The 25,432-nt window shown below is 34.1% G+C and overlaps 1 protein-coding gene across 1 annotated transcript in view; it reads right to left on the bottom strand.

Annotated features, from left to right (window-relative positions):
* The window catches only part of HGF (hepatocyte growth factor), a 95,232-nt gene that overhangs the window by 58,693 nt on the left and 11,107 nt on the right, over positions 1-25,432 (bottom strand). The window contains exons 3-5 of the mRNA XM_044679054.1: positions 18,458-18,570; positions 15,359-15,473; positions 5,777-5,919 (exon numbers count right to left, since the gene is read on the bottom strand). Coding sequence (XP_044534989.1) covers positions 5,777-5,919; positions 15,359-15,473; positions 18,458-18,570 — 371 coding nt within the window. The remainder of the gene's footprint in view (positions 1-5,776; positions 5,920-15,358; positions 15,474-18,457; positions 18,571-25,432) is intronic.

The following is a 25,432-nucleotide window of genomic DNA, read 5'->3' on the forward strand; positions in this document are numbered from 1 at the left end:
AAATATTATACTGAGAACTCTCAACCCACTCTATTCTGGTGTTCTGTCTTGACCATTCCTTACTGAACAGGGGATTCGTCAAATGATTAGATGATACTGTGGTATTTTATACATACAGAAGAAAAGCATCAGTGTTTATTTTTCCTGGAAACTAGATTGTAATCATTATATGATTTGTTTGGGGTCTATTGATATTATTTCAGGTAAATTAAGTCTCTTGATATTAGTCTGGAAAGAACTTGACCAAATTTAATCTGCCCCAGTGATTAACAAGTAAATCTGGAAGCCTAGACAACAATATATGAGCTTTCTATTTATTATTTTATTGCAATAGTGCTTCAGATATTGATTTTTATAAACACAAAACGACTTTGTTTTCCACTCTCATTCCTTTCATTGTTGACTGATCTGTACCTCAAGACAAAGCACTGATTCAGTCTTTCCTTTACCCTGATACTGAGAAGCCCCAGCTTCCTGCATTCTGTAAGCACCTAAGATGCAAATGAATGGGGCTAATAGCACATTGCTGAAGGCATTTGGATTGACCTAAGTCCTCTAGATGGCTCATTTTCACATTGATACTCCTCAAATAGGTCAGATGTCAACACATGTCAGCTTTCCAAATGCCTGATTCACACACTTATTTGTTTCTAAGCCTTCTGTAATTTTCTGGGTATTTTTATACAAAATAAAATGAAATTCTCTTTGTTCTTTTCCTAGGAAAGACTATGGATAGTTCCATGATCACATACAAGTAGTGATATCTATATAATCTAAGTTCACATCATACTCAAATTTGTGTCTCCTTTGTGTTCCTTCTACAGATGTAAGTTTTCTGTAATGATATATTTTCAACACAATAACAAGAATTAGCACTTATATTATCATCATGAGGATTAAGCGAGATAATAAATATAATGCATTGTGTAAACTCTAAAGCACTGTATCTCTGTGGGCTATTGCTATTAATTTCATTATTTTTTCTTGAAAGTGCTATTTGTACTCAGCATTAGAATAAGTGACTTGGGAGATGGAGAAGAACTATGGGGAAAGGGTGTAAAAATAGATATAAATATAGACTCCTTTATTTAAGGAATCCATAATCTAGTTGGAGGAGCAAGATATACAAACATAATAGGAGATGATATGTGATTGTATGTTCATAAAAAAGTTTATGACTTCATTGCAAAATAAGTTATAAAGGTAAGTTCTACAAGATAAAACAGGCAACTGAGAACAGGAAAGGCGTAATAGAGGAGATAGAAATTAGAATGGGTTTTAGAATATGGACAGCAGAGAGAAGTCAGATATACAGGTGAGGAAAGGAAGGAGGGAAGAGCTGGAGAAAATATGATCAAAGTAATGAGCAGAAAACCCTGAGAGTAAAGGGAGTGAGCCTACTGAATAAACAGATAGGATTAATAGTTGAGGATTTCAGGGGACAACAGTTATAGATGCAATTGTTTGGGCAGGGTAGTATCAGATTAAAAAAATAAAGTCATAAAAGTCAAATTAAGGAATTTGCACAACACACTATGGGTTATCTGAGATCTAGGGTCTAATTGCATCCACACACATTTATGAAAATTTATGTTACATATATATAAAATACACATACATACATATATACATACATATATGCACATATACATACATATAAAATACACATACATATATATATACATACATATACGCACATATACATACATATAAAATACACATACATATATATATACATACATATACGCACAATCAGAAAATTCAATTTTAAATGTAATCATTCACACCCTTCAGCATTTCCCTCCTTCCCTTTCTAAATAGTGATGGGTTCTTCCTCTAGATACTTACCTGGCTGAGTCAAAGAGAAGAATAGGAGGAAGATGGGAAGAATGGTTTGATCATGTTACCCAAGTTGGATTGCTTGAATTATATGGTGCTTTAGAAATCTTTCTCCCTAATCCATGTTTCTAGTTAGGCAAAGGATGACCACCTTCAGTAATCCAGTGCGTGGCAAGAAAATGAGAGAAGAAGAAGCCAAACCAAGTCCACACACTTTATTACTTTCAGAATTTCAAATTCTCAGTCAAATCAGGCTGTAAGGGTATGGGTCAGGCAGCACAATCTCTTTTCTGAAAGGACTTTCTCCTAAAACACTTCAGCAGGTTTACTAGTTTACATAGCACAAAGAAGGATAAGTATGGCCCTTTAACTTTGCTACTGGTCCTGCTCTATTTGTTTTAGTATCCTAACTTAAAAGCATGGGCAAAATCTTTATTATTTCTATAGCAGCTACAATGAATCCTTCACTTTAAAAGATCAAAATAAAATGTTGGACTTGGCCACATAAATACAAGCCAAATAAAATGTTCTATTTTAAGTAGTCCTCCTTTGGTAAAGACATGACCTAAGTGATGTCCATTAAAGTACAAAAAACTATAAAGCCTGATGCAACTTTAAAATCTTTCTGATGACAGCAATAAACAAAAAATGAACAGATTTGTTTTGTGTTCCATGAGTTGTCCAGTATAAAAACACAGATGAATCTGTGTTTACACATTAAATGAATGATTTGTAATTATTCTGTGCATATGCCTATGCTATTTTTTAATCCCTTCACGAAGATTTATTATGTTGTGCTAGGAGATGTTTATTTATGTAAATAAAGCTAATGCCAGTTTCCTTATTAACTTCTTCTGGATTGTTAACATTACATCACAAATTTCACGCACATACATATTTATATAAGAAGAGTTAACTTTTCTTTGCTTAAATAGCCTATGACCTAATTGAGTAGGGAACATATATAATAAGGATAAATAGGAATTCATTGGGGAAGGGGGTTTAAGGAAGATTTATACAGAACAACAGATAATGTTTGAACTCTTTCCTTTGAACTACTTTAAAACATATATGCTTTAATTGTGCTGATTATATTTTTAGTCCTTAATTATTTTCCAAATTGAGTTTTCAGTGTAAAATTGTTAATTACTTAAAAGTTGTTTTCTTTACATTTTGTGTAACTTAGTTCTGAATGCTCTCTGAAAGAGAGCATCTGTCATTTCAATTAATAGAACTTGTTATTTGTGAAAGATTTAAATTTCAGAAGAAATAATAGTTGGCATCTGTTATTAAATAGCTAACTTATAACAGATTTCATTTAAATTTCAAACAACTTTTAGTTGGTTATTTATTTAATAGGTTAGTCAGTACCATCTTAGAAGTTAAAATTGCAAAAGATATATGCCATCAATTGTGCCAGAAGAGTTTAGTGGAAGGTGATGATTTGAAAATCACTTTGTATACTAACAGGCTATGCAGTGATTGGCAAACTACTGCCTGCAGACCAGATGCATCCCCCTAAAATGTTCTATCCAGCCATGTGGGACAGTATTCTTAATCTGATGAACATAATAAGTAGGATACGATACAATGAAATTTCGAAAGAATTGCCTTAAAAATAGACTGACAGATGAGCATTTCCTTTCCTTTGGCCCCCTCTTTAAAAAGTTTGCCTATCACTGGGCTATAGCCATCAAAAATTTCGTGAGCTCAGACAGATCCTCATTTCAAGGATAGTCCTAGTGACAGATTATGTCTTCTATGTGCACCAATCTTGTGAATTCAAAAGTATTCCTCATTAGAAATTGAGTATTTTGGTGATGGTGGTCAATTTAAGAGACATAAAACAAATACAAATCTTGTATTTTAAATAACGATACAACTACCTTGCAAATTCCAGCAATGAGCAACAGGTGTCTTTGGATTTGTTCCATTTTTTTGATTTATTTGTAAAATAATAATAATGATGATTTGCATACTTAGAAAACTTTCACCCCAGGTACTATGCCTTTAATTTGGAAGTTTTCTTCCTACCTACTAAGCATATTCTGTACAATGACTATCTTTGGGTTTTTTCACAGAAATAAATTAGAATGTCCTTTCAGAAATGGAACTTCATTACAACTCTCTTTAAACATTTTTTGTAATACTGTTAAATAGCAGCAATTCCCCCTTTAAAACACAGAATTGATTAGTCTTTAAAGATAGTGTTAGTCCAAGCTCCCATATATTGTACTGTATTTCCAATACATATTTAGAATAATTTCCAAATATAGTAAGCTATATTGCTTCTGGGGGGAAGCAGGGAAGAAGGGTTATCGCTTAGTCTGCTCTTTACTCATTACTAATTTTAAGCCTTTTTTTCTGAGTGGGTTGACCAGAGAGACCAAGAGTTCAATGGCTAATAAGATACAGTAAGCTGGAAAAAGGTCAGGTTTTTTTTTTCCTTTTGTTTTGTTTTTTGCTTTCACTTCCCCTCTTAACACTATGTTAGTCAGTCAGTCAACCAGCCAGCCGGCCAGCCAGTCAGTCAGTCATCTGACTGAAGTCAGTAGATTTGGGGGACAGCTCAGAACTTTTCCACATAAACTGTAGCAACTGAGACCCTCTAAAAATAGAAACTTCTCTCTCATGTGTAAATTTACTTCAAATGTTTTGTTATACCCTTGTTCATATAAAACAGACTTGTTCATAGTTACCATAGACAAGTTTATTTTTTTAAAAGAAAACATGGAGAAAGTTATAATGAACAGAATGTGATATGTAATAGAAAGTAATAGTTTACAAAGCAGAGATGGAACTGGCTCAAGCACAAAGTTAAATCTAACTTTTAAATCAATGAACAATAAAAAATTACTCCATAACAATTATCTAACAATGAGAGTGACACAAATTATCTTAATATCAAATGAATGCATGTGGAGGGAAATTGTCAAACAAGGCCTTTGGTTCACAGCAAATGAAGGAGACATCTTGCTAGAAAACATAGGCACCATTCCAGTAAATCCCTGAGTACTTAAAAAAATGAATTCCTAATACAACAGAATTCACGTTTTGGATGTACTTTTTAAATGTTGAATTTCTGACAAAATTCAAGGTTCCAACTATTTAGCAGCCAGATTTACCTAAGTAAATAAAACCACAGACAATGCTGAAATGCTTATTCTTCCATCTTGTGAGTCATTCGGTTTTCCACTGCAATAGTTGAGACAATGCTCATTTATGCTGTGGGAGGAGGTAAAAAAAAATCAAAATGGATTTAGGGTGCCTTCAATACAGAAAGCTTGGGAACCACTACTGTAACCTCTCAGATAATATTCTGTGTTGTGCTCAGTGCTCCTCATATGTCCAGTAAAGCACTTGTACCATGTCCTCCAAAGCACCCAGAGTAAAAAACCTTGCATTGTCCCAATCCTATGTTCTTCTCCGGTGTCTTCCAGGACAAAGCTTCCACAGAAGCAGCTGTCTGGTGAGTGGAATTGATACATGGCTAACAGGTCTACTCCCTAACCTGCCCCTCTGGAGTTGTAAGGAAGGGGCCGAAGCGAAGAGGAGCAATGTGTGTGAGTGTGTGTGTGTGCACACGGGCATACCCCTGAAGGAGAGAGTTTCTCCCTCTCCTGTTCTCCCCATGAAGGGATGCCTGAAGCTACCTCAAGGCTCTCTCTCTGGGGTTTAACTCAGCCAGCTCCTATTGCCACCTGCAGGAAAGAACCACGTTCATTATTTTGCATTGGAACTAGAGCTATATTCCCTCCATATTTAACAATCCTCGTAAAGGTTAATCTCTACATTAGTCACATATAAGCAGGACAGCATTTCTAATGCCCCTGTTCAGTGGTAATTTGATTAGTTACTATTTACAATCATAAGGATTAGACTTCCACATTAAAAAGAAACAAGAGTATCCCACCATGCGTTAATGTTGTTCATTTACCTTCTGAACACTGAGGAATGTCACAGACTTCATGGCGTACCTCTGGATTGCTTGTGAAGCACCAAGGTCCCCCTTCTTCCCCTCGTGGATTTCGACAGTAATTTTCCTGTAGGTCTTTACCCCGATAGCTCGAAGGCAAAAAGCTAGTTTTAAAATGATAATCATTACAGTATAAGAGCATGCAAATCTTATTGTAAATGTTGCTTTATTACTCACGAGGTGCGGGGGTATTTCTCATGCACCCACCCAGACTCATCCGATTTGAAGAGAAATAGCTCACTTTTGCCCTTTGTTTTAATTAAACCAGAAAAATGCTTAATCTTCAGTCTTTTATTAGCTACACTGGTTTCACATTATATCCATATGAAACTTTCATGATTTGAATCACAAGCTTAGCAATATTAGTAAAATATATGTATATATGGAAGGGGTGCATGTAAAAGAGAGACAGACAGACAAACAGACAAACTTGGGAGAATGAGAGGAAAGGAGGGGAAGAGGAAGAGAGAGAGAGAGAGAGAGAGAGAGAGAGAGAGAGAGAGAGAGAGAGAGAGAGAGAGAGAGAGAGAGAGAGAGAAGTAGTGCTTTAAATAATACAGACAAGAACTCTCCATTTGAGCTCAAGATAGAAGAACTATATCTGCTGTTCATGGGCAGCATATAATTCATGTGGTAGTCTAATTCAGGATTATTGTGTTCAGTCTTTTCAGTTGTGTCCAACTCTTTGAGACCCCATTTGGGTTTGTTTTTTTTTGGCAAAGATGCTGGAATGGGTTGCCATTTCCTTCTTGAACTCATTTTACAGATGAGAAAACTGAGGCAAACAAGTGAAGTGACTTACCAAGCATAACACAGCTAGTAATTGTTTGAGGCAATATCTGATCTCAAGAAGGTGAGTTTTCCAAATTCCAGGCTTGGGGCTCTATCCACTATGCCACCAGCCACCCTCTACTTAGGGCAGAACAGCTAATAAGAGGGACAGCCTTAGTTGGCCTTTTTTATATTCCTGGTAACCTAGAATGCCACTGTCGTGTTGTTTTGGTTTCCTAGGGTGCTCTCTGCCTCACAGTGAAGCAGGGAACGAGTAACACTTTATGTAGTTATGGGATTCCACTCTCATAGATATGGGAAGTACAAGATCTATAGCAGTGATTCCCAAAGTGGCGGTATTGGATGCTGCAGTGATCCAGGGGGCAGTGATGGCCACAGGTGCATTTATCTTTCCTATTAATTGTTATTAAAATTTTTAAAAATTAATTTCCAGGGGGCTAAGTGATATTTTTTCTGGAAAGGGGACAGTAGGCCAGAAAAGTTTGGGAACCATTGATCTATAGCATATGTATTAAAGTCTTTCACTTATTTTCCCCTTAAAAATTTTCCTAACAGTTAAGTCTTTATATATTTTCCCCTTTCTACTTGAAAATTAGTTCTTCCTTCTATCTTGACCAACAAGATTAACTGAGTTTAGTGAAAAATATAATTTATATTCAATTTTTATAACAAACAAATTAGACCTATAGTTTTCTAATACAGGTTGCCTTCCTTTTAGAGGTCTCAGCTCCTTTCCCCTTCAACTTTTTAATAATATAGTATTATACATTTTTATGAGTGGCTTAAGGGATTTTCAAGGATAAATTTAACTATATCTTGTTTTCACTTTATTTTCAGTTTTGGAACCTCACCCCCATAATACATGACTACCTTGATTTTTCAAACACCTTCATATATTACGGAACTCACTTGTAAATAGATTTTCCATTTTAAATATTGACAGAGTTGCTCTCCATCTGCTCCAAATCTGGATTCCGAGTGCCTATGTGATTCTAGTTCATGATGAAAAGTTAGAGAAAGGCTGTGGCCTTCTGGAATAATGGGAAAAAACTCAAGGAAACCTGGGTTCAAACCCCTCCTTTAATACATGTGACTATGATGCCCTAGGTAAGCCATTTAAATTTATAGTTCCCCAAGAACTTCATGAGGACCAAACATTACTAACAATTTGTTGATCTCAATCCCTATTCTCCTGCCATTTCCTCAATATCCTCAATATATTTCCTTAAAATCCAGAGCAGGCAATGCCTCTCCTGAAGCCCACACCATAGATCAAGCCCTAGAACTTCCCCCCAAGGTCTTACTGTCCTGATTGGTAACTACTGTCTACTATTCTTTGCTTATTAGTTGTATGAAAGCCCATGCCATGTATTATTTCATTTCCTATTCTCCATCCATTTCTTCCTAAATCTTAGACTCCTAAATCTTAGACTCCTTTGTTGCCCTTTCTCTCTCAATCTCTAGTTTTGGAAACATGATTAAATCAATGTTGCTATTTTTCCTGGATAGGGTAGGCCAATCTTATCCTGTATGTCCCCAAATCAATTTCTGGAACTTTCAGTATCAAAGTGACTTACCCTGGCAACTACTCTCCTATCTGTCTTTTTCCCCTCTATTACAGATTATCTTAATCTTGTACTAGTAAAAGGAAAGAGAGAGAGAGAGAGAGAGAGAGAGAGACAGACAGACAGACAGACAGACAGACTATGTTAAACTCTCTGAAGACAGGGTCTAATGTTACTTTTGTGAGGAAAAGAAATACAAGAAATAATGACATTGTTTGGAGAGACAAGGAGAGGAGAGAGAAAAAGGAAAAGAGGGAGGGGGAAAGAGGAAGAAAGAAAGTAAAAGGAAAGAAAAGAGAGTAAGAGGGAGAGCAAGAGAAAGGAGGGAGAAAGAAAAAGAGAGAAAGACAGCAAGAATCCTCAGGGAAATTTTTGTGGCAAATATTGTGCAAGCCAGGAAGTTTAAAAATTCCATGTTGGTTGTCCTTATGAAGCATTTTCAAAACACAAATTGAAATGACAAAAATGTGTTTTTCTATTTATTTTTAAATAAATTATAGTATACTATTTTATATGTTAGAACTGAGAACACATAAATACCACATTCACAGAATGCATTAACAAATACTATAAGGAAATAAGGCTATATTAAAGTTCAGTATACCTTTAATAATGACTGTTTCTATCAATGCTATAAAAATGAGGGTTGTTGTTTGTTTTTTCTTGAGATAAGGCCTAGAACTGGTTTCCAAATAATGAAAAAAAGTTAAATGCCTTGCTTTTTTTCATTTCTTTGCCCACTCAAGAATGAGATCATCGTTCTTTCCTTGGTTGTGAAACCAATGAACATATCATTACTTCATTTACTAAACGACTTTTTATAATGTGCAGTATTGAATCAGAGCATGAAATAGGTCATCAGTAAAATTTGTGACTTCAAAAACTATGAGTCAGGATTTAAGCCATTCATTCCAAGTTATATGTTAAACTTTTTAGGAAATTTTCTTTTAAAAATGGCACATATAGACTATCCTTATAGAAGGGTTTATATCCTTCTATCATCTTTATTTTAAATATGAAGAAACAAAGAACAATGTGGTGATGTTAATGTAAATTTGACCAACCATTGTGCTCTATTAATTAGGAATTTTGAGATTACGTCATGGATGTACACTTTTAAATTTGTATCACTTGCTATTTAAGAGTTTTGCAAAGATCCTATAATCTATATCAGTGCATGCATTCATACATAAACCATGCATTCATACGGGTATACATATACCTAAGTGATGATGAACACGTCATTTAACCTTTCTTGTTTTTGGTTTCTTCCTTGATAAAATAAAGAGCCAGACTAGTAACTTCTAAGTTCCCTGATAGTTCTAAATTCATGGTCCTAAGAGTATATGAATCTCACAAGAAGGTTGTGAGGAAAGTACTTTATAATTCTTCAAGCATTTATAAGTATATGAAATACTACTTTTCTTTTTTAAATAAATAATACCCATTTCATTGGCAAAGAGAATTCTGATAAGGAAACTACCTCTACCGATGAATTCAGGCAGGCAGTTAATGTTATGTTGTATTTTGCATGGATTCCATGCTGCCATCATCTGTACAATACATTAAATATCTTAGTGGATAGACTGGTGGACACAGAGTCAGGAAAAACTAAGTTTGAATACTGTGTCAGGAACACCTCACTCAGCTTCAGTTTATTCATCTGTAAAATGGGCATAATAATAATTCCTATTTTAAAGGGCTGTTGTGAAGATCAATTGAGATAAAATAGGAAAAAATACTTGGCAAGACTTAAAATCCATAGTTATGATAGGATAATGATGATGATGATGATGAAACATTAGTGGTTATAAATATGTATACATTGTGATTATATCTACATCACATGCACAGTGACATATATATTACCGGATTTTTGCAAAACAAACCTATATGTACAGTGATTAAATTAACTAGTTAGAAGTGACTGAAGAGCTCATTTAGTCTCCCTGCTGCCTAATGGAAAAGAAGAAATCTCTTTAAAAATGCTGAATCAGACCCTTTAAACATAATCTCTTCTCTTCTAGGTTACATGGACTTTTAGCCTTTCCTCACAGGTTCTACTTTCCCAGGATGTGTTTCCTTTTTGTGTTCTAAATTCTCTTCCTTTACTTTTAGTTTATGGAATTCAGAGTTTATCATCAAACTCTCTCTTACTCTAGCGAATTTCATATTAACATGCTAAGAGAAAAATTTCACAATTTCCATATGCTGTGCTTCTGGATTTTGGTAGGGGAGAGGTAGTGTTGAATACAAAGAGAGACAGACTGAATATTTTATTTCATTGTTAGTAGGAAATGATGGATGGGGAGCCCCTCATCCCTACAGTACAGGTGGGTATCTTCTCTGTAACTTAAAGCTTTAGGGAGTTACCAGGCTCGTTTTGCACTAGAGAGCCTCTTAAACCTATTAAGTTTCTTGCTACTACTGTGAGAGAATAATTTCAAAGTTTCTATATCATGTACTTTATTTTTTTCAAAAACCCTTAACTCCCATCTTAGAATCACTACTGTGTATTGGTTCTAAGGCAGAAGAGTGGTAAAGGCTAAGCAATGGGGGTTAAGTGACTTGCCCAGGGTCACACAGGTAGAAGTGTCTGAGACTGAATTTGAACCCAGGACCTCTGGTTCTCAATCCAGGGAACCACCCAGCTGCCCCTTATAATGTACTTTAGAATCTTCATATGATTTGTTTTTGTTTTGTTGTGCTTTAGTTTTGTTTCTTTATACTGTTACCAACAAGTTAGCTCCATCACCCTAAAACAATTTTAGGCTATTTTTTAAACAAAAGTCAGTAATTTCCCCATTTCATGACTGCATTGTTCAACTAGGATCACATATGTCTTTCTGACCACTCTTTGAAGTTTTCATTATGACAATAGCCTCAGCAAAATATAATTAAATAAAAGGCAGTCGCTTTTCTCATGCAGACTGCATCTAAAATGGACACATTAAAGTGGGCCTCTAAAAAGCAGGAGAATAACAAATGAGTTTGCATATAGGTAGACCTCCTTTGGATAGGATCTGTGTATTCTAAAAGTAACAAATAAACATGTTTACTTTAAATACTTCAGTACAGCTTTCATTTTAAGAAATAGTGCCACAAAAAACCTCCTGCAGTTTTAGGCTTTGGCACATTAAAACTACACTTAGATTTTTGGAACCCATAAATTATTGTGACTGTAAAAAGGATCCTGCACACCTTTGATATGGTGACTGGCTGTACAAATAAGAGCGATGAACTACAGATAGCTAGTCCTGCCTGTCTCCACTGCTAACTTGTAATGTGATTGGCATGTTGCCTAACCTCTCTGAACAACATTTTCCTTAACAGTAAAATTATGGAGTTAGGCTAAACTATATGATCATTCCCAGTATCCTAATTCAGGTTTGCCTAAAGCAAGGTACATCTTATCAAATGCTGAACAGGAAGGAAAACAGGAAGGAAAGGATAGAAGGAAGGAAGGAAGGAAGGAAGGAAGGAAGGAAGGAAGGAAGGAAGGAAGGAAGGAAGGGAGGGAGGGAGGGATGAAAAGGATGGAAGTAGGGAGGGAGGAAGGAAAGAAAAAGGGAAAAAAGAAAGATTATTATTTTAGGAACATTTTTGTTCCATCTCCTTGCCCCACCCCCACTCTATGTAGATTAGGAGTGAAAGACAGTCAAAAGTATGGATGCCAATGGGACAAAATATAAAAGAAAGAATTGTGCTTAGGGAAAAAAATAGAATTCATCCTCCTTAGAAAATGGAGAGAAGATATAAAGTTAGTTCATTATCATGATTGGCCTTAATTCTGTATCAAAAGTTTCCAGGAAACCAAGAACAAAAGATTCCCTTTAATTTCCATTCAGGGTTTCTAGTGCATCTAGTCTTCAAGGCTACTTGATCGATCCACAGAGCACTGGATCTAGAGTCAGAAAGACCTGAGTTAAAATCCTATTTCAGACATAATACTTGGGTGGACTAGAAATGGGAAAATCACTTAATATCTGTATGCCACAGTTTCTTCTTATGCAAAATAGGGATAACAATAGCACCTAACTCCCAGGGCTGTTGTGAAAATACATTGAGATACTTGTACTGGAGTTTACAAAACTTAAATTTTTACCTAACTTCTAGTTACTATCATTACAGTTGTTATTATACCTGAGTAAGATCAAGTTAAGCCAAGCTAACGAATATTTATTAAGGACTTATTATGTCCTAACTGTGCTACTGTGTTAATATGGTTGTTTTTGTGCTTATTTGCTAAACCTGAGGTGAAACTTTGAGTGCTGCTTCTTGTTTTTGTTTCTGTTCTTGTTGTAGACAGCTAGGTAGCTCAGTTCAACCTTGAGTCAGAAAGATCTGAATTTAAATGTGGCTTTAAAAATGTCCCAGCCCTGTGCCCCTGGGGTGTTTTATTAATTTTTTAATAAATTACTGAGCAAGTAATTTAACTCCTGTTTGCCTCAGTTTCCTCAACTGTAAAATGAAGATAATAACAGCATGTATTGCACAGAGTTTTTGTGAGAGTCAAATCAGATGACATTTGTAAAGTGCTAGACACATAGTAGGCTTCATATGAATCCTTATTCCTTCCCCTTCTCTTCCCACTTCCCCATTATGATGTAGTCAATTGGTCCACATAGTGAAATTCTAAATATAGGATGAAGGCTAACTGGCATTCATGTTTTCTTTCATCCAGCCATTAATTTATTTATTCATTCATAGCATACTAGATTTTCTGCTCTCTGCTTTAGTTCATAGAATCATAGAGGCATAGATTTTGATCTAGAAAGGACCTTGACATCATCTAGTCCAAACCCATTTCTCAGGATTGGAACATGTCCTCTGATTCTGATCCAATCAAAAATTTTAGGGGGCCAAGGGGGTTGAAGAAATATCTGAAATGGATTCCTTCTCAAATTTACTTTTAGTTAGAGCTTGGACCTTCAGAATGTTACCCTTAGTTTTCTTTCCTGAGTATCTTCTGTGGTTGAAAATTTACTTTATTAATTAAAATGTTGAACAGTAAGTAAAGAAACCGTGGCTATATCCTGAGGTCATCTGATTTTCTGGTTTATCTTTTCTATTCATTTGACCATCTATCATCATGATACCATTAAGTCTATAAAGTATTTAATTTTAAGGAATCAACAATATAACATTACTTCAGCCAAGGGCATATTTCTTGCCCTCTCACCCCTGAAATATGGTCCAAGAATCAGACACTTTTCTTTAAATTGTTTGTATATACCAGACTCCAAAAGGACAAGTAGTCAATGAAGGTAATTTCTTCCTAATATCATGTATATATGTGGGAGAGTTTGTAATTACTGAATAGGAGAGACTCTCTGTAGTAAGGCTTTCTATCAAAATGAAAAGTTAAGTGGTAAAGCTGTTGGTTGGACATAACAATCAATTCCCAAGAAGATCTATTACAGATTCATCCCCTCTAGTTCTATGATGCATTGCCATCACAGAATACTGGGATTGAAATAAGACCTCTTTTGGGTCCAGTGCATGTCCTGGCACTGTAGAAGGATCAGTTTCAAATGTTATTCCTCTGTTCATAGAAAACTTACATCATTTTCCGTAAGGCCAGGATCTATCTATTTAAATGTAATTTTATCCTCTTAATGCAAGTAGTGAAACCAATCTAATCTTTGACAGAAGACAAAGTCAGATTCGTTCTTTTTTATTTTAATTCAAGGACAGCACTGTGCTCTAGAGAAATCAAATGTCATTTTGATTTTGAAACTATTTATTTAGAAAAGTACTTTTAAATCTCTGGGACTGAAATGTCTACAGCTCATTAACCAATTTGTTTAATGTTCTGTGTTAATGAGACCAAGGTCACGAGTACTCTCCTTGTCTTGGTCATCAGTTAGCTTTACTCTTGTAAGTAGTCAGAGTTCATACCACTATTCCAAGTTAAATATCTTGCAAATATAGTCCAGCGAGTGTAGGATAGGTAGTATGAAAAAGTGGGTAAACTGATACAAATGTATTACCATTTCTGGGGGTAGGGATATGATAGACCATTAATGTTGCCATTTTTTATTGATCAAACATGGATGGCATTTTATATTGAAATGAATCTGATTCTTAAATTTCCATTATATTTTGGGCAATTGCTCACTCACTAAAATTAATATCTCAGATTAAGCTAGGAAAATTACATATTTTTCTCCTCCAATCTTGGGAGTTATTAACTATTTTAGAGTGTCCAAGGGCTTATATTTTACATTCTTTAACTATGTAATCTAATAAATCTGTCGTTCTTTCTCATACATCTTTAAATATCATATGAAATAATAATATTAAATAAATAAAGAAGATATCACTGCATATAATACTCAAAAAAGAATAAATAAGGGGGCAGTTAGGTGGCATAGTGGATAGAGCAGAGCAGGTCTGGAGTAGGGGGGAAACTAGGTTCAAATCTGGCCTCTGACACTTCCCATCTGTATGTTCCTGGGCAAATCACTTAATCCTGCTTACTTAGGCCTTGTCCTTCTGTTTTAGAGTTGTTACTAAAACAGAAAGTGAGAGTTTAAAAAATGAGTAGTTTTTCCACTAAGAGAGAGATATTTTTCCTCCTTGCATTTGATGCCATCATTAAGGAAAGCATCAATGTGGAAGGAACAATAGACACCAGCCCAGTATTTCACAGACTCCCTGAACCTCTCTGAATCCAAATCTGCCTCTTATTACTATTTCTCTTCCAAAAAAAGACTTTCACAGGCACAACAATTTTTTTTTCATGCTTTGGAGTCAGTGGGCCACAGGGACAACCAGTAAAAGGGACTTAGTGGGAAATAAGATTATTTCTTTCTAACTTTCCAAGGTAGACAACATATGATGTCCTCATGAGCTCGCAGGGATAGCTATTGTACTTCATAATATATGCCATCATGAACAACCAATGTATCTGAATCCGAGCAATTGTAAAATAACAGAAGACCACGGACACTGTTATATCAAGTTTTAAGAATAAACTAGCTTATCCTTTGCCAAATATCTAGTATTTGCTACACACACACACACACACACACACACACACACACACACACACACGTTGATTCAATGTATTTTCTTAAATGACTTGCATTATGGTGGAAGCATACTAAAATTTGGTTAAATAGATTGTTTTCCCCAATTATGTTTTTTTAAATAGATTATTATTTCTTCATACTATTCTTACCCGTGTTCATGTGGTATCATCGAATTCCATGGCTGGCATTTGATACCACTTTTAGTAATAGATATAGTTCCCTTGTAGCTTCCCCCTTTCCCAATGATACAGTTTCTAATGTAGTCTATTGGAAGAAAGCAGAAAAGATATTAAAAAGCATGTGAGACATACTTTTTAAAGATGAAAATTAAAAGTCCTTTCAGATCTGTAAGTAATTAGCTCACCCTTATACATGATCTCAATTAACAAACAAATGTCTACTCTAAGGATTCTATAAGAGGATTCAGAATATACATTAACTAGAAGTTTCTGAGGATATGAAAAAAGCAATGATAATGGTTAAATATTTTTTAAAATGATGTTAAAATGAACAACATAATAAGAGCCTGTTATTTAGTTAAATGTATGTATTTGTCAGTGTTTTATCTAAATTGTTTTAGAAATCCTGAATCGAGATTTTTCCCTACCTTCAAGTAGGTTATACTTGACAAATTAAAGCTATGATAGCCAGAATTTGCACACATATGTATCTATTTTTGTAGTTCTAATCTCATGTTAAATGTGAAAGACAGTGATGTCAAATTTAAACAGAAATGGGCCACTAAGTCCTACCCAACATGTAACTCCCAGAAGGCCCATATTGACTTAGGAAACCATATATTAACTTTTTGACTATATTTTTATTAATTTTGTTAAATATTTCACATTGATATTTTAATCTGGTTCAGTCACATGACTGTTTTGCTATGGCTCACCCGTAACATGTTTTGACACTTTGGTGTAAGGCACTAATACTTGGAGGTAGTTAGGTGACTCTGTGGAACAGAAAGCCAGACCTGGAGATAGGAAGTCCTGAGTTCAAAATCAACCTCAGATACTCCCTAGCTTTGTGACCCTGGGCAAGTCACTTAACCTCCATTGCCTAAGCCTCAACTTTCTTCTACTTTGGAGCCAAAACACAGTATTGATTCTAAGACTGAAGGTAAAGTTTGTTTGGGTTTTTTTAAAGTGAGCATTGTCACTAGGTAAAAAAATACCATATTTATTTTATAAACTATAGCTCTTATTATTTCAGCCAGTATGAAATATCATTGATATAATTCATTTTATGTGGTTATTTACCATTTAAATCATATTTTGGGCAAAATATCCTATTAATATTTTCCATAATTTGTTCAATTTATCAAAATTGGCAAATTATGGAATATTTTGGACTAGATTTCACTTTCCAAGTGCATTTAAGAAAAGCTACTTTTATTTTTTCCATAGATCTCTCTAAGCTACAACAAAATTATATTTTAATTACAATAGACTTAAATTAGTCTACAATAACTTAAATTAGTGATCCACAAAAGGCAATTCAAAATATGGAAATATAAAATAACATATAGAAAACTTTTTTAAAAACTTAATGTTTGGTGCTATGCAATCATTTTAAAATTTAAAATGTGCATAGAGAGTAGAATACTTTTGTGCTGATATTGGAAGACATAACCAAAATCAGTCTTATGACAGCTATTTTTTTCACATGTAATTATATTTCACAAGTAGGATATAACTTGAACCACTTGAACCAACTGGGTAATGAATCACATTATAACAGTATCTAGATTCACTAAAACATTTTGAAATAAAAAATGGAAGGTATATATACTGGTTTTCTATTATTCTGTGCATTTCAAACTTTGCATAAGAGAAAAAGAACCTTCCAAAAATTTCTGACATCTTTTCCCAGGAGATAAAATATTGTACATTTATCAATGAGCTTGTGAGGATTATGTCATGTTGCTGTTCTGTGAAATGGCTACCTAATATGGTCAAGGCATGCCAAATGCAAAAAAAAAAATAATCCTGTGATTTGAGGAGAGATTTTTAGCTTCACCGTCTTTTGGGAATGTTCTTCAAATACTTTGCACCTGTTACTATATATATTTTACCAAACCAAAAATCTGGAATAACAGAACTGGTTGGTGTAGGACCAATCATGAAAAGCAGTATTGTTTTGCATCTGAATAGATCAATATCATTGGTCACAACTTCTGTCTCCAATTCTGTTGTCAGCTGAAGGACTTTTTACCTTGAGATGATGGATTTACAGTAAATTCTCACGATTCTGAGTAAATAATGAGCTCACAGTTAACCATCTGATTGGCTATTTATATGTGCTAACTTGGACGACAAAAGGTCATTTTAGATGAAAATTCATTAACCAGGAATATTCAATTCCAAGCCATTATTTTAGGCATAAATTAGTTTTTAATTTCCCTATTCACTTTTATCTAATTAAGTGGAGAAATCATAATCTGCACCTGAATCTGTCTTATGTGGAAAAGATTTAATCACAGTAATTTTGAAATCAGGTGGCCAAGTAACAATTACTGCCAACACTGTTTCATGAAATTTCCAATTAATTTGTTTGAAATAATAGCACATTGTTAGTGCTTAATGATTTACATAGCACTTTCATATATATATATATATATATATATATATATATATGTCATTTCATTTAATCCTTAAAATAAACCTGCAAAGCAAGTAAAATTAATGTTACTGTCCTTATTTTACAAATGAAGCTCAAAGATTTCAATAGGCATTTTTCACACTATTTACAAAATTCTTTGAGAAACAAATCATTGTTCCCCTCAGGAGAACAATCTCTCCAACCAAAAATGCCCCAACTAAAATGGTTATAAGTGGTTTTAGTTCATCTTAATTATTTAATTGTATTGTGAATCCAATCAAATGCAAAGAATCAATTTTTAAGGTAATTGGGTGAGGGGAGTACCAATAAAGAATTTATTGGTTGGTAATATATAAACATAGTCTTAGTCATTTTTATAAGGAAGTTTTGAATCCAATTATTGCCATTCTGAGAGGCATTTTGGGCCCCACCAAAGTTATACTGGACAGATATTCTAGGGCCAGGAAGACCTGACTCTAGTCCTTCCACTAACAAATAAACAAAGAGGACTTGTATATATCGCCTAACCTCTCCTGACAGGTTTTCTCATCTGTAAAATGATGAGATTAGAATACGTAATTTTAAGATCAATAAAAGTTCTAAAAATATGTGATTTTAGAATAAAATGTAAGGAGAATTGTTACCTTTATTTTCATAGAGATCAAATTCGTGGTCATGCTTCTTTCTCACTCCATTTGACATGCTATTGAAAGGGAACCAATGACATCGTTTTTTTGCTTTGTCAAAAGCAAAGGCCCTGAAAAAAATATCTGAATGAAAAAAAGGAATACCACTTTTTATATAGCTTTCACAGTAGACATACATGGCACACCAAGGAGAAAAATATGACAGCAAATATATCATTACAAGAGTACAAAAGAAATTCAAATGGCATTCATACCCTTTAATGTGATCTTTATAATAAAGAGAGGATAAAATTAACTTTCTGTGGTCTTGGCTTAAAATAGTTATCCTGCTCTTATGCATTTTCTTTTTTAATTTTGTATTTTTCTTCTAAAAAGGAGAACTTCAAGACATTGTATGAAAGCACCTATCCAAACTTGTTTACTTTCTAAAATCATTCTTCTTTTCTTTTCACAATAGAATTCAACTAATGAAGATTTCTTGTTTTTATTTAGAAGAATGATAGGCTATCATAGTGTGCTGAATATAACAAGGTGCTAAAAACAAAAAAAAACGCATTAAAGAAAATGCTAATGAAAAGCTTTACTAAGATATTTGTATAGTTGTTATTACTCTGGGTAAGTACCATGAGTGAATTTTTTTTAAAATTATGGTTCTTCAAAGACAATTCTCTAACACCATAAGTACAAACAAAGCTATAAACACAAATGTCATTCTTATATAACAATTAAGTGATTTACTTACCAGGATCATATGTAGGTCTCATTATTCCTTAGTTTAGTCTAACTGCCAAATTGATTTTTTCTCCTTTTTATACTTTAAAATTATTATAAAGTTCTTCTAAATTGACTCATCAATAATTGTATATTGCCATATGTATAAACAATCTGCACAAACATGTACAAACAAATATGTACAAATAATTCCTACTCCATTAAGAATTTCCTTAAGATTTTCTAAATGTGCTCTTTAAGCAACTCTTAATAACCAATGATTTTACATTTTGAACAACTAGACATTTTGTATGTTATTGATATATGATACATGATATATATGTATATGATATAACCACTTCTTTAAAAAAAACTAAGGCCTTACCTTATATCTTAGGTTGAATGCTAAGTATTTGTTCTAAGGCAGAAGAGAATTAAGGCTAGGTAATTGGGGTTAAGTGATTTCTCTCCAGTCACATAGCTAGGAAGTGTCTGAGACCAGATTTGAATCTAAGTTCTCCTAACTCCAGGCCTGGCTCTCTACCCATTGAGCTACCTCACTGCTAGGAAATAACCACTTTGAAGTAATTTAATTATAAAAATCTTGAAAGACAGCTAAATGAATTTTAAAGAAGTAGATGAAAGAAAATATCACATGGCATCTACTTCCTCAAAATTGATTCAGAGCCTTTCAAAATTATTTTATAGGTATACAATTTTATTTTATATATATATAATTATTCAGTTATTCATCAATTTGTCCCCATGCACATCAAGCATATAAACATATTTTAGTCCTATTTTCCATTTGAAAAAGTAGTAGTGGGAAGCAAGGTTCTTGGTTTTAGAATTTCACACCTTAAAATGAAAAAAAATCTGTAATATTTATTTTTTGAGAGTCATCAAGAAGTAAGAAGAGAATAACATATGGAGAACGTTTTTTAATTAATTAGAGTTAAGAATGTATGAAACATTTTATCATGAATTATATTTAGTGACAATAGTTTCATCAGGTAGGTCTAGTGTAACCTACTGCTTAGTGAATTACATTAAAACTACTGTTCATTCTCCTTCCTCTTTCTTTCTTGCATCTAATTAGGGTTGTTTTTTCTTCTGTAGAAGAAAATGCTACCAAACTGTCAATATCCAAATTATCCAATGTTATCCTCTCCAAAAATTATTTTGTCTTATTTCTCTAACAAACAAAATTGTCTTATTAAGGCTATCTATTCTGTTATTGTTATCTTAATTTTTCTCATATTCATTCCTCCTTCCATTTATCATATAATCCCCAACTACTTGCTTTGGTTGTCTCTGATAACATCTAAATTATGTATATCTCCAAGACAGAATGGTACTGTGGAAAGAGCAATGGTCTTCAAATAAAATGACCCACACCCAAATGTCAGATCTCTGTACTTAGTATAATGGGGCACAAGCCAATGAGGTGCTAGTCCTAAGAGTAAACATGGATATTGCCCTGATTATAGATGATATACAATATTAAGTACCTGGTTTTAATCTAAATCATAAAATGTTGCTGCTACTGCTTATAAGCATGTTTGTGGAGAGATTCTTTGCCTTAATTCAGAGCATTGACAAGTATAATCTATTTCCTATAATTCTCTTTTATCGTCATAAAAAGACTTTTCATTCAGTTCAATAAGTGCCCACTCTGAGCCAGGCATTGTGCTAAAAGTTGGAAACATTAATAAGAAAAAAAGAGTTACTTATCCAATTCCACACCAAAAAAACAACCCTTGTTGGGCACATCTTGATAGGAGAAAGGAATTCCCAGAACCCACATGTATTACTTTTTCCCCTGGTTGAGAACAGGTGTATATTTTGTAGTAGCTGATTTAAGTTGTTCTCAAGGACTCAAAGTACAAGAAAGGAGTATCCATCTTTCTCTAAGGAAGGATGTCGTTGTCCTTTGGTCACTGCTTTACCTTCTCAGGAAATATCTCATTGTAAAAGCTAATTGATATTCACTGGTTAATTGGTAACTGAGGGAAAATAACTGGTTAAGTAATGTTATTGAACATACCAATAAGAGCTTATGAGTTTTAACATTAAAAAATGAGTAGTAATACCTTAGAAACCCTTGCTGAGAACAAATAGTAGCCATTCCCAGGAACCTGATTTGCTCACCTGAGTGACAGTTGAAAGACTGAGCCCATAGTTGGTGCTCCACAATATTTCTCAATTTGAAAAACGTACATATTACAACTTGTATTTCACCAGTTGCCTTCACTTTTGTCTTACCACTAGGCAACTTACCTCAGGGGAGGGTTGTGAAGAAAGGTCTTTGAAAACCTTTAAGCCTAAGAGTAAATGTGAGTCCTATTGGATATATTTCATTTCACTTAGCTAACAAATGAATATAACATTCTTTTCTTAATTTCTAGCCCTAGATACATTGCACCTCAAAAAAATCTTAATTCATTGCCAGCAAAATTATAAGCAAACTATTTATTTATTATTTGAAAAATGCTGTAGGGATAAAAAGGTAATTAAAACACATCTTTCATGGAACAAATACTGTACTTGAAGACAGAGGATCTACATCCAAAACTTCTCTCATCTCATCATTATTTGTATAGACTAATAAGTATTTTAACCTTCTTAGGCGTCAGTTTTCTCATTTATAAAAACAAGAGAATTGGTGACCTCTGAGTTCCTTCATATCTGTGATCCCAGGATATTTATTAAAGATTCTGCAGTCTAATATCTCACCTCCATCTCTTGGAATCAGTTCAAGGATTATCTTCTACACTGAAGCCTTTTCTGATCTCTCCAGATTCTACCTCCTAAAATAACCTCAAATTTGGGTTCTAGGAGGTGTTCAAGGAAGACTTGTGCCTCTGCCATGAGGGCTTGTAGAGCCCTTTTCAGAACTGCTTTCTTCCTTGGATGTCCACCTGCCACCAAACTCTCACCTGTGGCTCCAAGAAGCTGTAGCATACACAGCAACCACACCCCAGTAAACCGTCTCAGCAGGCAGGCTAAACCAGGTTGAGGTATCAAAGGCATCAAAGCCATCGGTGTGTTAAAAGGTTATCTACCCCGGGCAGGTGAAGACTTCCTCCAGGAGAAGGGACAGATGAGAACAATTTGTTCCAAGGCCATGAAGGCAGTGGAAGCAGGTGTTATGGAGTGCTTAGAGCTTGGTTAGACATCGAAGACGTCAAGGTCATCCACTGCATCCCGAGCATCACCAGCTGTCTTGATTTTTTGTCTTGCCACTGGACTTCGAAGTTTCTGGAAGAGAAAGTGAGGCTGACGACTTTGTGCAACTCTGCCTCACTTAAATCCAATTTATGTATGAGCCAAAAGACATCATCAGTGATGTCATGTTGGTCCTCTTCGATTACAAAGGACAGCAACCAGTATTCTGTATATTCCTATGCATACAGATGCTGCCTCTTCTTTGGGATATGTGTTCCTTGAGTTTGGGAACTGTTTCACTCTTATATCTCTAACACTTATCCCAGTGCCGACCACATAATAATAAGCCTTTAATAAATGTTTGTTGATTGCTTGATAGTTGCAGTGTTGTCAGATGAACAAATGAAATGAATAACCTAATTAAAATACAATCAACACTGAAGAAGGCATGATGACAGTTTAAATAAATAACCTGATCTTCAAATCTTAACATTTAATTTTTCTATTTGTATTATATCATGATTTCTAGGTATACTTTTTAATGGATGCAAATGATAGCTTTCAGGCCTTATTTATGTGTTCTTTAATAACATATGAGGTCAATCTAGAACACACGAGTTTTGCCAAATTTGCACAGATGTTTCCACATATGGAGGTTGACTTTTTATTGTTATTTCCATCATCCTATTTTCATTATTTCATTATGCTAAAATAAGTTCCCAATGGGTTATACACTCTTCTACTAGGCTTGTCCTTGAGTTTATGTCTTCCATGACATTTTATCTTCATCCAACTTTTAAGATCTTGATCTTAAGAACCTTCTTTTTATTTTAAACTGTCTTTGAGGCATTTAGTTATTTTTTCCTCTCTAGCCAACTGTAAATCAATAAGGAAACGTTTGTTAAGCACCTACAATGTGCTAGATATTATGACAAACACTAGAGGCCAAAGGCAGACCCTACTCTCAAAGAGCTGACAGTCTAAGAGAGGAGTTGGCAAATAAAACGTCATATTAGCTACACAACAACAATGAGGCTTAATAATCCTGATATTCAAGGCCTTCCACACTCTTATTCCAACCTACCTTGCCAGTTGAATTTGTCAGTATTCTACAACTCTGTGTTCAAATCAAACCAAAATACTCAAACCATTCCCTAAATATTTTTCCTTCTTTTCATAAAGCCTCTTTGCCCCTACAACAGTGTTCTCCATGCTTACCTGAAATGTACTTTCTCCAGTTTATTTACTCTTACCATTTTTTCATGTTTTCCATCCTCTTAGAGATGGAGTAATATATAGCACAACATAATAAGAAAAGACAGAGAGTGAAGAATAAGTTGATTCTAGCTCTTAGATTCACTAGCTTGATCCATGCACAAACCACTTCAACTAAGTTTTTTCATCTGTAAATTGGAAAAAATATTTAAATACTACCTAACTAAAAAGGATATTGTAAAAAACCTATTGGAAACTTTAAAGTATCATATAAATATAAATTATTATTAGTTAAAGCCTATTTTAGATACCATATTCTTCACAGCCCAAAGTGATGTGCTCTTCCTGGAAAGTATAAGTTCATTTTGTTTCTACTTCTCATGCTTTTTTCATATTATAATTATATGGCTCATTTTCCTTATTAGATACATTCCTTGTTATCAGGAACCATCTCTCCATCCAGAACAGGGCATAGTACTTTACAATATCAGACACTTACTTAATAAATATTTTAATACAACAAAGTAAATAGTTGAAATACTTAGTAATATTTTTAAAGACAGAAACTAGTATTTATGAATCATTGTTCTCACTTGGTTCAAAATTGTTTTAACAGCCCTGATTATTATTTTTTCCCAAAGTTCCACCCAACTTCCTTGTCTCTGTTTCATTAAACAATGGAAATAATATAAAATTTCAAAATAAGCTATGAACTTAAATTCAGAATATCACAATTCTATAAATTTGGCAAATATGACAAAAGTAGAGAATTTGAATTGGAAATGTACAAAGAATATCATTTCATCCCTATATCCAATTGAGAGACATTTGTAAATTGTAACTTGGCCATAAAACAAAAAGGTAATACCACAAGAAAGGACCATAGATATGGCCTATGCTGAGGATCGCTAACTACAAGTCAAGCTCTCTTTCCCAGGAATATTATGCTATGTACATGAAAAAAGACTCCATTGCATGTATGAAAATATACAAAGATTTCCTCCAAGAATTTTACCAGTCTATCTTCTATATCTCTGATTCTTCTGGTACTACTGAGAAGGATTCTCTGAGAAGGATTCTCAAAATGTTGCCCCTGTAGCCTCAACTCAAAGTGAAAAGTCTACTGAATTTTTTATTGTGGGAAAGGATTAGGGCCTAGACCTCTGATTTCTTTTAACATATGGAATTACTGGAAAATGAAATTATCTCTGCTTTCAGATAGAGACCTTCTCTGCAACTTAGTTTCAGAAAGTGGTCTACAGAAGTGAGAGGTTAAGTGACTTTCTTAACTTAAGTGACTTAAGTGACTTCAGTCACAGAGCCAGAAGTGAGTTTTGAACTTGGGTCTCCCTGGATCCAAAGTCAGCTCACTATCCATTATCATGCTACTTCTGTACAGTGGGAGAAGGTTATTTTTCATTATCAAGTAACAACAAAAACTGGCAAAGGCTAGCAAACCCTTAATTTGATTCTTCTAATGCCATTTCTAATGACCTTATCACTTTTCAACTAAACATTTATCACGTCTCCCCCTAATGCCTTTTCAACATTCCCTGTTGCCAAAGCCAAACCCTGTAGATACTGTCTGAGGCTCTCAACACCTTCTATTCTCAATCTCCTGGGCCTTTGACACAAGTTACTATAAATCCTGGCTGTTGCCCAATTCTGCAGTTCCTATTCTCAAAATTCCTTCTGCTTCTGTTACTAATAAATATTTATTCTGAATACATGGCCTAGAAATTTAAAGGGAATTAAATAAAATCAATCCAAATGAATTTCATTTTTAATAATCACAGCTATATACATAAGAGAGGAGTTCGCAAAACACATAATAAATTTTAAAAAGATAAACCTTTTTTATTAGGCTTTTTTAATGTC

This window comes from Gracilinanus agilis, chromosome 5 (assembly GCF_016433145.1).
Source record: "Gracilinanus agilis isolate LMUSP501 chromosome 5, AgileGrace, whole genome shotgun sequence".
NCBI lineage: Eukaryota > Metazoa > Chordata > Mammalia > Didelphimorphia > Didelphidae > Gracilinanus > Gracilinanus agilis.